Source organism: Gavialis gangeticus, unplaced genomic scaffold (genome assembly GCF_001723915.1).
Source record: "Gavialis gangeticus isolate Ggan-Ray unplaced genomic scaffold, GavGan_comp1, whole genome shotgun sequence".
Taxonomy (NCBI): domain Eukaryota; kingdom Metazoa; phylum Chordata; order Crocodylia; family Gavialidae; genus Gavialis; species Gavialis gangeticus.
The window spans coordinates 61213860-61228122 of NW_017729004.1; the positions used below are offsets into that span (position 1 = coordinate 61213860).

At 38.9% G+C, this 14263-nt stretch overlaps 1 protein-coding gene across 5 annotated transcripts in view; it reads right to left on the reverse strand.

Annotated features, from left to right (window-relative positions):
• Window positions 1–14263, reverse strand: part of ICA1 (islet cell autoantigen 1) — a 159000-nt gene that overhangs the window by 7055 nt on the left and 137682 nt on the right. For 4 of the 5 annotated variants that reach the window (XM_019508477.1, XM_019508475.1, XM_019508476.1 and 1 more), the window contains 4 exons: window positions 8663–8725; window positions 8528–8569; window positions 6118–6144; window positions 4427–4690 (listed from right to left, as the gene is read on the reverse strand). In XM_019508477.1, the coding sequence (XP_019364022.1) occupies window positions 4427–4690; window positions 6118–6144; window positions 8528–8569; window positions 8663–8725 (396 nt within the window). The remainder of the gene's footprint in view (window positions 1–4426; window positions 4691–6117; window positions 6145–8527; window positions 8570–8662; window positions 8726–14263) is intronic. The other variant, XM_019508478.1, reaches the window with a different exon arrangement.

The following is a 14263-nucleotide window of genomic DNA, read 5'->3' on the forward strand; positions in this document are numbered from 1 at the left end:
CCCCCAGAATATAGGGCTTCCCCATGGGGGGATGGGGGGGGGGGGCGACCATTGGCCAATGGGAACCATTGGCCTCCATGGTCAATCAGCAGCGAGGGGCGGGGCTACCACAGAAAGGCCACCTCCCTCCCTGGCTCAGAACACTGCTCCTTGTGGATGTGCACTGCTCTACCTCTAGGCACAGTCAATAGAAATGCAAGGACAAATGATTGACGTATATTTCCACCAAGGAACTGAAAACAGGACTTTTCACTGTCCATTCTTCATTTAGAAATGGACAGGAGCCAAGGGGTTTAAAAACAGGATGGGCTGGTATAAGGCAGGACCAATGGTCACCCTACTTACATTAAAAAAATAAACAAACCCCTTCAGCATAACATATGCTGTTTTTCTGATGAAATAAGACCCTGACAAGGCCTGCTTGAAAAGACTACCAGTGTGTGTCTACAGAGTATTCTCATGTCCTCTATTTCTATTAGCAGCCCATAGCAAGAGAGACATTTTGCCTTTGTAAAACAAACAGCAGTATGTCAATTTGAAAGCATCTGTTGGCCTTGAGCCTGTTCGGGTTTGCCTCTGCACAGAGTGGCTTCATTACATGACTAGACAAAAGATTATCAGTGAGACAGTAAGGAAACCAAGCAGCTTACTTTTCAGCTACCATCCCCACAAAAGTGGAAAGTTTAAAAAAAAAGTTACCACAATTAAATTTAGAAATGGAACCAGAAAGCTTCACATTTTCTCAACTAAAAAATATGTCTGCAGAGATAATTTAAACAAGAGTCCTTTAATAAATTATGAATAAGTAAATGGAACTAAAAACGTAGCAAAAACAGAAGGTAATGCTCCCTGAGGAAGTAGTATACTTTAGTAAGGCAGCCAAATTAGACAGCTATAGCTATATAGGGGCAAAAAAAGCTTAATAGAGATATAATTTCTTAATTCAGATTTTTTAAAATAAAACTGGCACTCTATATTATCATTAATAACTATTTACAATACTGTCTAGTGGCACCTACTGTGCTACATGCCATGTATACGGACGGTAAGAGACAATCTGATCCTAATACTCTGCAATGTAGTGGACAAAATACAGGTTGAGAAGACGGAAGAAGGGAGAAAAGGAAATATTACTATGTCCATTTAAACTGAGAAAGCTGAAGCACAGAGAGAGTAAAGTGCTAACAACTTGTGCATATGCTTGACTTGAAACGTGAAGAATTGTATATGAGAACTGCATTAAAGTGAACAGGACAATGTAGATGATCAAAGCTCAGTGTGGGTTTATAAGAGCATCTATGGGGCTTATATCACAGCTCTTCAGTAAAGTCTCCATAAATTAAATATTTAAATGCATTTCTAAACTGTACATTTTAAAGTTTATATTATAATTAATATTTTAAGTCTTTACTCCTTATCCCAAACCAAGACCTAAATTTACTGACAAAGGCATTCAAAGGAATGCTGTAGAATGAAATTTGGTTCAAAATCTAAAATATAATTATCAGCTGGAGTTGACAGCATATAAACCAGTCATCTGTGACCATTAATTTTTTCAAAATTCCAGTGAAAGCAGAGTGTTCTAAATAAACAAGGATTTCTTAGGGTGATATATTTTATTGGACCAATTGCATAGTTGGGATAAAGTTAGACAAACTTACAAATGCAAGACACTCTCCATCAGGTCTGTGTTGTGCTAACTTATACTTCTCTGACCTGATGAAGAGTGTTGCATTTGAAAGCTCTATCTCAAGCAAAAAGCTGGTCCAATAAAAGATATCACCATGAGAAATCCTTGCCTCACATAATTTATGGACCATCACAGGTACTAAACAACAATTCAAAACAATATTTTACTAACACAAGGATGAGTAAATGAAATTGACTAGAAACTGACTAAATAGTAGTTAGCTAAACTAATCTATTTTTACTGTTTAGTCTAAGAGGTCAACTGAAAAGTAAACTAACAGGGGAAAACAACTTGGTTTTTTTTAAGCCTTCACTTTAAGTTTCCTTAGTTAATAATATTTAAATAAATCTTTACCAAATAAAAGTTATGTTTAACCTGAGACTGTCCCTTTAAAGACACTAAATGATTCTAGTAAAGAATTCTTATTTAATAAAGAGGTATAGACCAGGTTAGGAACTCAAGAATGGACTTTCTGGGTCCTCAAGTGCATTCACATTCTATCACAGGTAACTAACTCACACTTCATAAAATGCACTGAACTCCACCTTATAATCACCTAAGTTTTTCTGTACTACTTGTTTCTGGGTTCCAGAACCTCACTCCCCTGTTGGTTGGAAACATTCTCATTTTTCCAGACTGAATTTATTCCTAGCTACTTTATATACACGACATCCATGTTCAGGTGCTGGGTTACAAGAGGCAGGTAGGAAATAGTTTATCCTGATTAATAAACCACAAAAAAATTACAGCAATAACTACACAATCCCTTTTTCTATCAAATCCCGTGCACACACAGTTCAGGAGAGTGTTACAAATTCAGAATGCATTGTTTTTCATGGCATAAGATAAAAGAGGATCAATCTTCCCCATTTACAACAGTCATTCTCTTTAGATCAGAAACTGTTGGTCCCTAAAACATTCAGGAGTCTGTATTTTTGATCCCTGCAGTCCCAAGTCTCTGAAATGCCCTTTCAAGCTACAAAAGTATTTTTCTCTTTCAAACCATGAACAGACTTTTCCTATCCAAAGATCTGGGGGCAGCACTGCAATTATGTGTTCTTAGCACTTCAAAAACATAATTAAAATTCTAAAAGTTGTAACCAAGGGCAAATGGAAGCTGAAATCATGTCCAGGTTTTAAAATTCAACCTCAGTGCATCCCATAAATTAAATGTATCATTAAATATTCAAAGATGGAAGCAAGCCTTACCTTTTTGGCATTTACAACCTAAAACACATTTTTCTTTCAACACCTTGTCAACATTAAAGAACACGTCAAAATGTGGTTTCTTTTTGTTACTTTGTGTAGTTTGTTCCAACACATTTATTACTTTGTGTCAAGAAAGGTTATCTTCCTGGTTCTTTCTAAATTTGAATAGGCATCACTGGAGGTTTTATGGCACAAAGTTTGTTATAATTTGTTAAGGCACTGATACAGTCTTCCTATAATCAACATACATGTTTAATTTTTTAAGTGAACACAGAAGTAAATTTCTGTAATCTCTCTTTGTACCTATAGTCTCTTTGTTTAACTGCCTTAATACCCTCATTTATCCTTTTCCAATTCTTTGATGTAAAGATAACATGCAAAATACTGCAAAGAGCCTTAGGATGGACGTCACTAACATCACAGTTGGCCAGCTGGCAGGGTGGCTATTGGATAGTCATTGCAAAGATAATCAGAAGAGCAGATACTCTGACTGTCTCTGAGACTTGCCAAACTGGCTGGGGTCATTAGGGCCAGGTACAGACATTACATTTTTACTGGTATAAGTGATCAGAAACTGATCTATACCAGTAAAAGAACAGAAGTTCAGTGTGCACAGACTAGTTTAAAAATGGTCTAAGATTTGCTGCCTCCCTGTACCTCCCCCACCCACCAAAGGATGAATTTGTGTTTTGTTCACTACTGACCTAAACTACGTTGCTTACAAAACTGCATAACTTAGATCAAATCTGCCTCAGGCTATTTGAATGTCTGTACTTATCCTTAATGTAATGTGTGGTTGTGCCACATTAGTACACCTGTACATGTACCATGGACAAGGGATATAACAATAAAGCAAATAAAATATAGTTTCTTACTTGTTTCTTTGAAAATATTAAGAATTGGAAAAAATCTTTTTTTTGGCGATGTCACTTTCCTGTTGTTCCCCTAGCACAAATAGCAGCTAAGATAGTTAATGCAATCAAAGAAACATTTTTCATTAATTTTAAAAGAAAATGCATTAAGATCTCAACCAAGCTATTCCGCATAATAAACTGGCCTTCTGCCATGTTATTTTGTAGGTCCTTGACTCACTAGTAGCTGAAAGCCTGGCTATTTTAAGGCTGGAAAGGTGAATGTGTAACTCAAGCATTCCATACCCCATTCACCACTTGAAACAATGACATTCTGCCTGTATCTCAGGCTACAACAGACACTATAAACAATCAATAATGTATCAGGTAGGAGGAGGCCATGTAACATCATTAACAAATGCTCAACAACAAAAAAGAAGTTAGCTGCATTAGTCTGAAGCCAGGCAGACAGTAGGGTAGGGTGGCACCTTAGAGATTTACTTGTTCTGAAGCCTATGTGCTCTCATAAGAATAGCCTACTTTTTTTTTTTTGACAAAGCATCTGATGAAGTAGGCTGTCACCTACAAGAGCTTATGCCTCTCTGAATAAGTTAGCTGCTAAAATGCCATTCTGCCCTGCCTGCTGTTTTAAGACCAGATAAATCTACACACTTACCATGTAGAGAGGACTGTAAATCATTCATGTTTTGGTCTAAGAGCTGCGAGGGAAGGAAGCCTGAAGGTGCTGCTGCTGCTGATGGAGCGGTCTCCATTTCTCCAACTGAGGAGTTTGTGGTGGGATCAGTGAGTGGGTCCTGTCCAAAGACAGCTGTCCACTCTTTGCTGAATTCTCCCTCATCCAAGGAGGTAGCATTGAGGATCTCATTTAGCAATACCATATCATCTTTTTCACCAGAATCCAGCTCGGGGGAGTTTGAAGCTATTTTAAAACAAAATGGGGGACACAACTAATGATAATTACTAGACATAAATTAACATTGGGATAAACAAATGCAGGACAGATGGGAAATAAATGAAAAACCCTTGATCCAACTCTAAAATATTCAGTCATATTCAGTTTGTATACTCTTCCTCTGGATTTCTGTGGTTTCCCATTTTCAGTCCTACTTTCAGTGAATCCCTGGGGTTGACGCTTACACAACAGGCTATTTTTTTACTAGCTTCAGATAGTATCAGCTGTGCTGGGATTTCTCCCCTTTTAAAATGTAGCATGAGTAAACTTAAAGAAACAATGTCACAATAAATCAAAACACTGCCTACTACTTGGCTTAATAAAAGTTTTAGGAGGCTGCCATTCAGTTGCTATCTTGCTCCTTGTTACACAGGCTCTAAAAGGAACGATTTACCCTTGATTTAAATCAGGCTAGCACAAACTACAAATAAAAGCTACCGTTGCAAAGTTCAATGATATAATAAGTGTTTGCTTCGGTTAAACTTTTTGATCCACTGATGAACAAATTAAGTATTTGGGAGTCTCGAAGAGAATACATTCTTTTATGCACTGGATGGCATTTCCTAACACCCAGCACTGGCAAAGTTCTTCTCCCACTGAAGTCAATGTTAAAACTCCCATTAATTTCAGGGGAAACACAGTTAAGCTATTGACAAGTACTTCTGAAACGCCCACTTCATTTCTTTCCTAAAGTGTGGGAACTGTGGTTAAAGCAACTACTAGATTATTTACAAGTTTAAGGTAAATCTGAAAAAACCCTATATATATATATATATATATATATATATGCAAGTCCCAATCAGAATCCAAAACGTTGAGTTTACATCACAGTACAAAAATACAAGTAACTACTATTATTTTATTCTTTTCTATGAATCATTAAACATTACGACGAGAGACTGCTGATGAGGAAAACAGTGGTTTACAAGTCTGATATTGTCACACTGCTTGAAACTGAACTTTATCTCAATTATACTCATCTGAAATGTGGTAAAGCATGATGGGCAGCTTTTGCTTTGCAAAGCTTCAAGCAACCAGCTAGGCCTGCTCTCTCTGCTTGCATGCAGCATGCAAGAGAGACTTTTAATATTTTGGGCATAAAGAAAAACCATAAGAACAGACAGGAATCCCTTGAAACAAAATTATTGCAGGAGCAATAGAACATTTTATTTAAAAACAACTGCTTGCCTAGATATGCTTCTCTCAATGACCACAACAATTTGCAATGGAATAATTCAGGTTTAGTGACAGGAGAGAAAAGAAACAGAACTGAGTTTTAAAGAGGCTCACGAGTGGATAGAATATAAACGCCTACATACTCTGATAAAATAAGAACCAGCCTGAATGTTTATCCAATAGTAAAGAGAGATCTGAGGTTGAACATGCAAAGTTACCTTTTCCTTTGCTTCTGTACTCCCAAGCTAGGGCCAAAAATAGAGATATTACTAAAAACCTTATTCTTCTTGTATTCCTACCAGACATTATCAAAAGCATCATCTAGACATTATCAAAAGGATCACTCCAGACCCCTTCACCATTTTCATGAGATTTTCATCCCACCTTTCTAATCTCATATTGCTTTTAGCCAATCTCAGAGGAATGACTAAAAACATTAGGACACCTTTCATTAGACCACCTAAATAGTTGGAAAAAAGTCCTTTACAAGCTTTTGGGCACAAACACCCTTCTTCAGGCACTGGGAGACTACCAGCTGGAGTCTCCCAGTGCCTGAAGAAGGGTGTTTGTGCCTAAAAGCTTGCAAAGAACGTTTTTCCAACTATTTAGTTGGTCTAATAAAAGATATCAAATCTACCCAAAAAACCTGTCCTTAGACCAACATGGCTACAATCATCACCCCTAAAAACATTAACACCTTCTAAACTCCTAGAAGTTCATCCAATATTTCTCTATTTATTCACCTATTCATAATGTACTTGTGACTATGAGATGATAGTTGCTATACCTTACTTAAGAATTTCTAAGGCATTATCACTCCAATCTGTCAGCAATGACATACATTCTCAGTGTTTCAGTGGGAAATATTTCACTTTCATGAAGTTTAAAGACTAGCAGGGGAAGATAAAGGGAGGAAATGTGTTAATGTGTTAAGAGTGCTGTTAGTAGTGATAATGTGGCACCTCACCACAAATTATATTTACCCACAACAGGAAAAGGTTTGCAGCAGTACAGCTCAGATCAAAACTGCTAGACAGGCAATTCTTATGTATGTGTGCGTAAGTGCATCAAACCACACTATGCTTGCTTTTAATGAATATATTACTATATTCATATTTACATCTAAAAATTATATCACTTTTTTTGCTATCAACTTCTTCAGAAAATGATTGAAATGTCATACTACTTTATGATCTGTAAGAAGCCTTTTGTTTTTCTTGTAAGGCATTTTATATTGTATTTGTTTGAATATTTCTTTAGAAATACTTTACTCCACTGAGAATTTAAACTAATCCAAAACAAAATTAGAGAGAAGACAGAAAGTGTTTCAGAAAAATTGACTCAGCACCACAGAAAAGAGTGTTAGGCCCTGTACAAAAAACCTTCAGTACACCCTCCCTTAGATGACTGAAGTTTGTCTTTTACCAGTAGAGTTTATTCCCATAAAATCCAGGGAATAAGCATTAGCAGCATAAACATCTTCCTGTTGCTTTAACTGTCTCTCTGCTGATTGGTATTCTAAATATTTGAGTAAAAAAAAGCCCATATCTGAATTAGTTTAAACTGGCCCGCAAATGTGTGTAGAGCAGGCTTCACTTGTGTCTCCAGTAGGAGAGTTCAACATGAGATATGGTTGGGTGAGTGAAAATGAGAGAGAAAAAAAAGGCCACTATAGCTATGAAAATATTTAATATTAAACCACATAACAAAACTTCATTACTGTACAGGAGAGTTTTGGGCCATGTATTACACATATGTGTTTCTCTGTGGCACTGGAAAATATATTTCCGCAGCATGCAAGAGGGAGCTCTTGGTGTAGCTACTACATTTTCATAAATGCTGCAAAAAACTTTCGTCACTCTGACTGTTGAGGTCTTTCCTAATGGGAATGGAGGGAGAAGATGGGTGGCCCTTATATTCTAAAACAGGCCATTTGGGAAACAACTGTGAGAAATCCTCATGCCTTTGAGCTGTTCCTAATCTAACGAGAACAAAGGATGCAGTGACTAGAGTTAGATTACTGTTCTCCTTTACACATAGAAAACATAGCTATTTGAATTAACTAAGACAACGAAAGAAATACATGACTCCTTCAAGTTTTTAACAAGACCCAAATGACTTCTGCTCTTCATCTGCCCCACTTCAGATATAAAAGCTGTAGGGCCCACTGGACTACCACTAGCAATCCCTACGATGGTGATAAGGGCTCACAGAGGAAAAAAAAGACGAAAACCAATTATTTAAAAAGTTATAGGTTGGGCTAGAATGACAGCGAAACATACTTCAATGGCTCAAATATGATGTACTGTAGTAACCGTTCCTGCCTACATAATTCTGAGCTGCATGTTGCTACTAAAAAAAAAAAATCATGCTTTATGTCAAAGAAACTGAAGTACAGTAAATCCTCTTACAGCCAGTAGGTTTACATTTTAGTTCAATATCAGATTTATTGTCCACAGAGTATGTAAATGGTGCTGGTTTTCTTTAGTACAAGTTAAGTATTGTAGGTGGATGATCTTATTTAGAAGCCCAGTCAACTTTCAGAGTATTAAAGCAACTAAAATATAGGATTAAAATTATATTTGATGTCTATTTTTGAAAAATAGATAATACACACACATCTCATACCATTTTCTTCAGGTTTCAGATCTAGCAAATCATCGATGGTACCTAGTGGTTTAAAAAGAAGAATTATTGGCGCACTTACCCCTTATAAGATCAATACCTATACACTGTAACATAGTTTTCATTAGTCCTGTTTACCTGAGTTTTCTCTATGATTAAAATTTTCTCCCAGCGTAGTCAGGATGTCTTTGCTGTCTTCAGCTGTAACCAAAACAAGGAAAACAAATCAAACCAAGTTCAAGACAGAAATAAGTTCATGAAGTAGTAATACAAGATCAGCGTGTAGCAAGTAGTACAGCGTACAGTAGAATAGTGGTTAAAATGTGCTAGATCACAACTGGGCAAAAATAGGAACTAAAATTTCTGAAAAGCAAGCTACATTGCAGAGGGGTACACACCATTACTACTTTCTGGAGTGAAAGCCCCTGCAATTGGCTGCTTGCTGAGGTTGCCCACCTCCTGGGAAGAACAGCTAAATATAGCTACTGCAGGAATCAAGCAGAACTCTCTCCCCTTCTTTTTGGAGCCTACCCTCATTTCAGGGTGATGCTGCTCTCTCTTCTCCTTGCAACACTGGTTCTGGGAAGAGAGAGGGAACCCCACGGCCCTGGGCAAGTAGGAAAAGAACCCCACAAGTTCCAAGAAAGAGTGGAGTCAGGAGAAGGGACCAAAATTAATTACTAAGTAGTGAGACAGACAGAGGTGACAGATTTGCAATTACTGTCAGCCCTGGGTAGCAGTTATAGAAGGGTTTTGTCTTCAGCTTCTTCCATACAGAATTTCAAAAGTAACTTTATCAGCTACATGTTGAAAATCTCAGTGCACTTGCTTTTTTCCTTTTCTTTTTAAAGAGGAGCTAACCACCATGTGAATAATCAGACAATGCTCCCCACCAAGCAATACCTTTGGTCAGTGCTACAACAGAGCACAGCATCAGAAATAATTTTAAAAAAAGGTTTTCATTCTTATTTTTTTAATTCTTCCACAAGTATAATCTAATCCCATTGGAATCGGTGGTCATCTTTCCACTGGACATTGTACTGGTCCCAAGTACATCTTAATGCTCCCCAAAATTCAGGTGAACAACTAACCTTTATCAGAAAATGTCATGCACAACACCTGACCAGCTGCGACACAAAAAACAGTGCTCTCATCTTCAAAGCATTTCCCCTTCCTCTGTGTCCCCCAAACTCCCTGCCAAGCACTAGACAGCAATCAATATCTTGAAATATGTGATTGTTCCATTAACACTTAAGTCTTTACATATTTAAACCAGGAAATCCGGAAGTCAAGTAGGATGGTCTCCCGGTAATTGTCTTCTGCCTATAAAAATGTTAATACTAATAGCCATTACCAACTTTCAATCCTATCAAAAGCCATCCCCAAAGTGTACTGGCACTAAGGCACCCTGGGGTACAACAGAAGGCCTGTGTGTCAGGTCTTACTGCTAAATCACTGCAATTTAATTTTTAAAATATTTTCTGTTCTTAAACAGTTGGGTTAAAATGCTTTGACACATTCAAGTTTTTTAATTAAAAAAACAAAGAGCAGATCCTTGTTTTATCCTACTTTTATGTGCTCTGCATCTATATGGAAGTGCAAGGTGAAAGTGATCATTCATCCAAACAAAACAATATCTGTACTACATTAAAGATACCACTTTGAGTTATGGATAACTCAAAACTGCAGGATCCTGAAGGCATATAAATCAATACACTAAACAGCCAAGCCCGGAAGAAGGCCTAGTAAGTACTGTTACTGAATTTACAGTAACAAACCAGAGAACAGGATGAGTTACCATACTGTTCCAATTCTAGGTTGACCCAATGTATAAGTTGACCAATTTTTAAGTTACTTTTTGAAGGAAAAGGTCAACTTATTATCAAAACAATACTAAGTCAGCTGTTTAAATTAATGGAAAAAAGCCTATGATGTTATGGGTGGAGGGGTGTTTGATCTAAGAGATTTTTGCTACAGGATTCAAGAAACCAGCAATCAAATTATATTTTTTTAAGTTATAGATGATTGTTTTCTAAATCTGGAAGGTGCTACACACAACTGAAGGTAGCTACATTTTGGACCTCAGTATAATGGATAAGAATGAGAATGGAAACTCTGCAAACTAAGAGAACTGGTCAGTCAGGCAATCAGACTCATACCACCCCCACCCCCCCCAAAGGGAGTATATGAGGAATGGTCATCGCTCAAAACATAATCCTTGAAGCACAGGGCAAGAAATGCAGCCAATGGGCAAGGAATCTCCCATGGCTGAATAAGAAACTGCTGGACCTCATTAAGCTCAAAAGAATAGCCTACACCAGCTGGAAAACAGGAAGTATTACCAAAGAAGATTACTCTGCACTCCCCCGCACCTGCAGAATGTGACTGAGAAAAGCCAAGGCACAAACTGAACTTAGGCTACCTACAGGGATCAAAGACAACAAAAAATCCTTCTTCAGATAAGTGGGAAGTAGAAAAAAGAACAAGGATAGCATTGGGCCCCTGAGAGATCCAATGGGGCAACTGACATCAGATGCCCAAAAAAGGGCCAATCTCCTAAATTACATTTTTGCATTGGTTTTTCATCCTCCCAGGAGGATCACATTGCCAGGAACGGCACAAATCAATTCAGGATCCCAAAATTGATGTGGCTCAAGTGAGGGAACACCTTGAGAACCTGGACATTCACAAGTCCGCGGGCCCAGATGGATGCACCCAAGGGTCTTGAAAGAGCTGGCAGACATCATTGTATCCCTCTTAGCAAGGATATTTGAAAGATCGTGGCACTCAGGCAAGGTCCCGGATGACTGGAAAAGAGCCAATGTGATCCCTGTCTAAAAGAAACTATGACTGATGACTCAGGGAACTATAGACCAATCAGTCTGACATCCATCCCTAGAAAAATCCTGGAGAAAATTGTCAAGAGATCCATCAAGGCCAAACTAACGGAAGGCAAGCTTCTGAATGCCAGCCAATGTGGCTTTGTGACTGGCAGGTCCTGCCTGACCAACCTCATCTCCTATGACCAGGTAACATATGCCCTGGACAAAGGAGAAGATGTGGACATCATATATCTGGACTTCAAGAAGGCCTTTGACCTAGTTCCCCATGATGTCCTCATGGTTAAGCTGGGGAACTGTGGCCTTGATCATCACATAGTCCAACGGCTAGGCAACTGGCTATGGGGTCGGACCCAAAGAGTACTAGGTGAAGGGAACAAATCAATGTGGCACAGGGTGACCAGTGGAATCCCTTAGGGCTCAGTACTCGGGCAAGTACTCTTTAGCATTTCCATCAATGATCTAGATTTGGGAATCAGATGTGAACTGGTCAAGTTCGCGGATGATACCAAATTATGGCGGAGGACCGTCACGCTGCAGGACAGGCTGGAAATACAGGCCGACTTGGACACACTCTCAAGGTGGGCTGACCAAAACTCTATGGCCTTCACTGCAGAGAAGTGCAAGGTGCTGCAGCGTGGTAGGAAGAACCCTCAGCATACTTAGAGGCTCAGCAGTGCTACGCTCACTAGCACCATGGCCGAAAGGGACTTGGGGGTCTTGACTGGCCACAAGATGAACATGAGCCACCAATGTGATGCAGTGGCAGGCAAAGCTAACTGAACTCTGGCATGCATCCCCCGATGCATCTCAAACAAAACCAGGGAAGTCATCCTCCCACTTTACTCGGCCCTGGTGAGATTGCAGCTGGAATACTGCATCCAGTATTGGGCCCCCCACTTCAGGAAGGATGTGGAGAAGCTTGAGAGAGTCCAGAGAAGAGCCAGTCATATGATCCAAGGCCTGAAGGAAAGGCCGTATGAGGAGAGGCTGAGGGACTTGGGACTTCAGTCTGGAGAAGAGAAGGCTCAGGAGGACTTGGTGGCAGCCTACAACTTCATAAGAGGGGTACATCAGGACCTGGGAGAACACCTGTTGACCAGAGCTCCCCAAGGGATGATAGGGTCGGGGGGGGATAAACTCCAGGAAGGCCGATTTAGACTGGATATAAGAAAAAAGTTCTTTATGGTGCATGTGTCCAGGGTCTGGAACAGACTTCCCCCAGAGGGTGTGCAAGCGCCTCCCCTGGACTCTTTCAAAAAAATGCTAGACTTATTTCTTGCTAGCTTTCACCTGATCCCAGCTGACTTCCTGCCTATGGCGGGGGGGATGGACCCGATGATCTCATGAGGTCCTTTCCAGCCCCTAATGTCTATGAAATCTATGAAATTCGTAGATAGGCATGTGCACACGCACACGCACGCACGCACACACACACACACACACACACACACACTTCTTCAAAAAGGCTAATTTCCCAAAGCTAAGAAGTATTATGAGCAAAACCAAAAAACTAATTGGGAAGAAATTTTTTTAAAAAATGAATCACAACTGGAAAATCTTTAACAGCCATGGCCATAAAACTGTGAGTCCACAATCAGGGAAGAGGATATTTTTTCATTAAAAGCCTTTCATTATTTCTTGGCAAAAGGCAGGCAGCAACTAGAAATACCCCTCCCTCACCCCAATAATATCACAAATGGAAAAAAGAAGGACAAATAGCAACTGAAATAAAATAGAATTTTTGAAGTGCAGAAACTTAATAATGGAGACCAAAGACAGAAAAATCCATGACTAGTGGAAATAGGGACCAAAAAAAGCAGTTAGAAACAAGAGATCTCCCAAGCTTATTCCTAGGCTGAGATGATAAAATTCTTCATAATGATGAAGAAATGGCAGAAGCATTCAGTAAATATTTTTGCTCTGTATTAGAAAGACGTAGGATGACAAACTTGTATCAGACAAGGAAATTACTTCCCAGGTCATTAGTAACCAAGTGGATGGTAGATTACATCTATTAGGAACAAAACCCAGGCCAGGATAACTTGTACCCAAGAGTGCTACAAGACTCAACTGAGGATCTCTCTACCCAGTTGCTGCTATTTTTAAATAAATATTGAAATACCAAACCCATTTCAGAACACTGAAAGAGTACAAATGTTATGTCAACATCCAAAATGTTTAAGGGAATGACCTGGGAAAAACAGGCTAGTTAGGCTGTTATCTGTCTTGGGCAAAATGGAAAACATGATGTGGAATTCAGTAAATAAAAGACAGTAGTATAATTTATGCCGGGTACCATGGCTTTATGAAAAACATGTCTTATCCAATCTTCAATCTTTCATAAAATGTAAATGATTACTTGATACGTTCAACCACATAGATATACTAGATTTTTGTAAGGTATTTTACTTAGCAGTACATGGAATTCGGATTAGCAGAAACTAGCAGTGTATAATAACGTACGTACGGAACAAATGAAAAACCTTGTAACCGAAAGAAATCAAGGAGTAGATGTTGGCAGGGAACCACTGTCAAATTGGAACATCTGTTAAGGTTCTATACGGCCACCCAATGCTATTCAATATTATCATTGAGGAACAGGAAGTAACACAAAATCACTGGTAATGAAAGTTGTAGATGACTCAAGAGTGGTAAACGACCCTGAGAACAGGTTAATCATACAGAACAATCTGGGCCTAGAGTGTTTTTAATATAATAGCTGGATTTAAAATTACATGTCTAGGGGCAAGGAATTCAGGTCATACCAAGGATAGGTACAGACATTTAGGGAGGTTAGATCAAGCTAAAAATCACCACCCAATCTAAGGTAAGTTGGAATGGGGAGTGGCTAGCAGGGATTGTAGGGGACAAGTGGGGGTCCAGGGGGGGAGTCAGG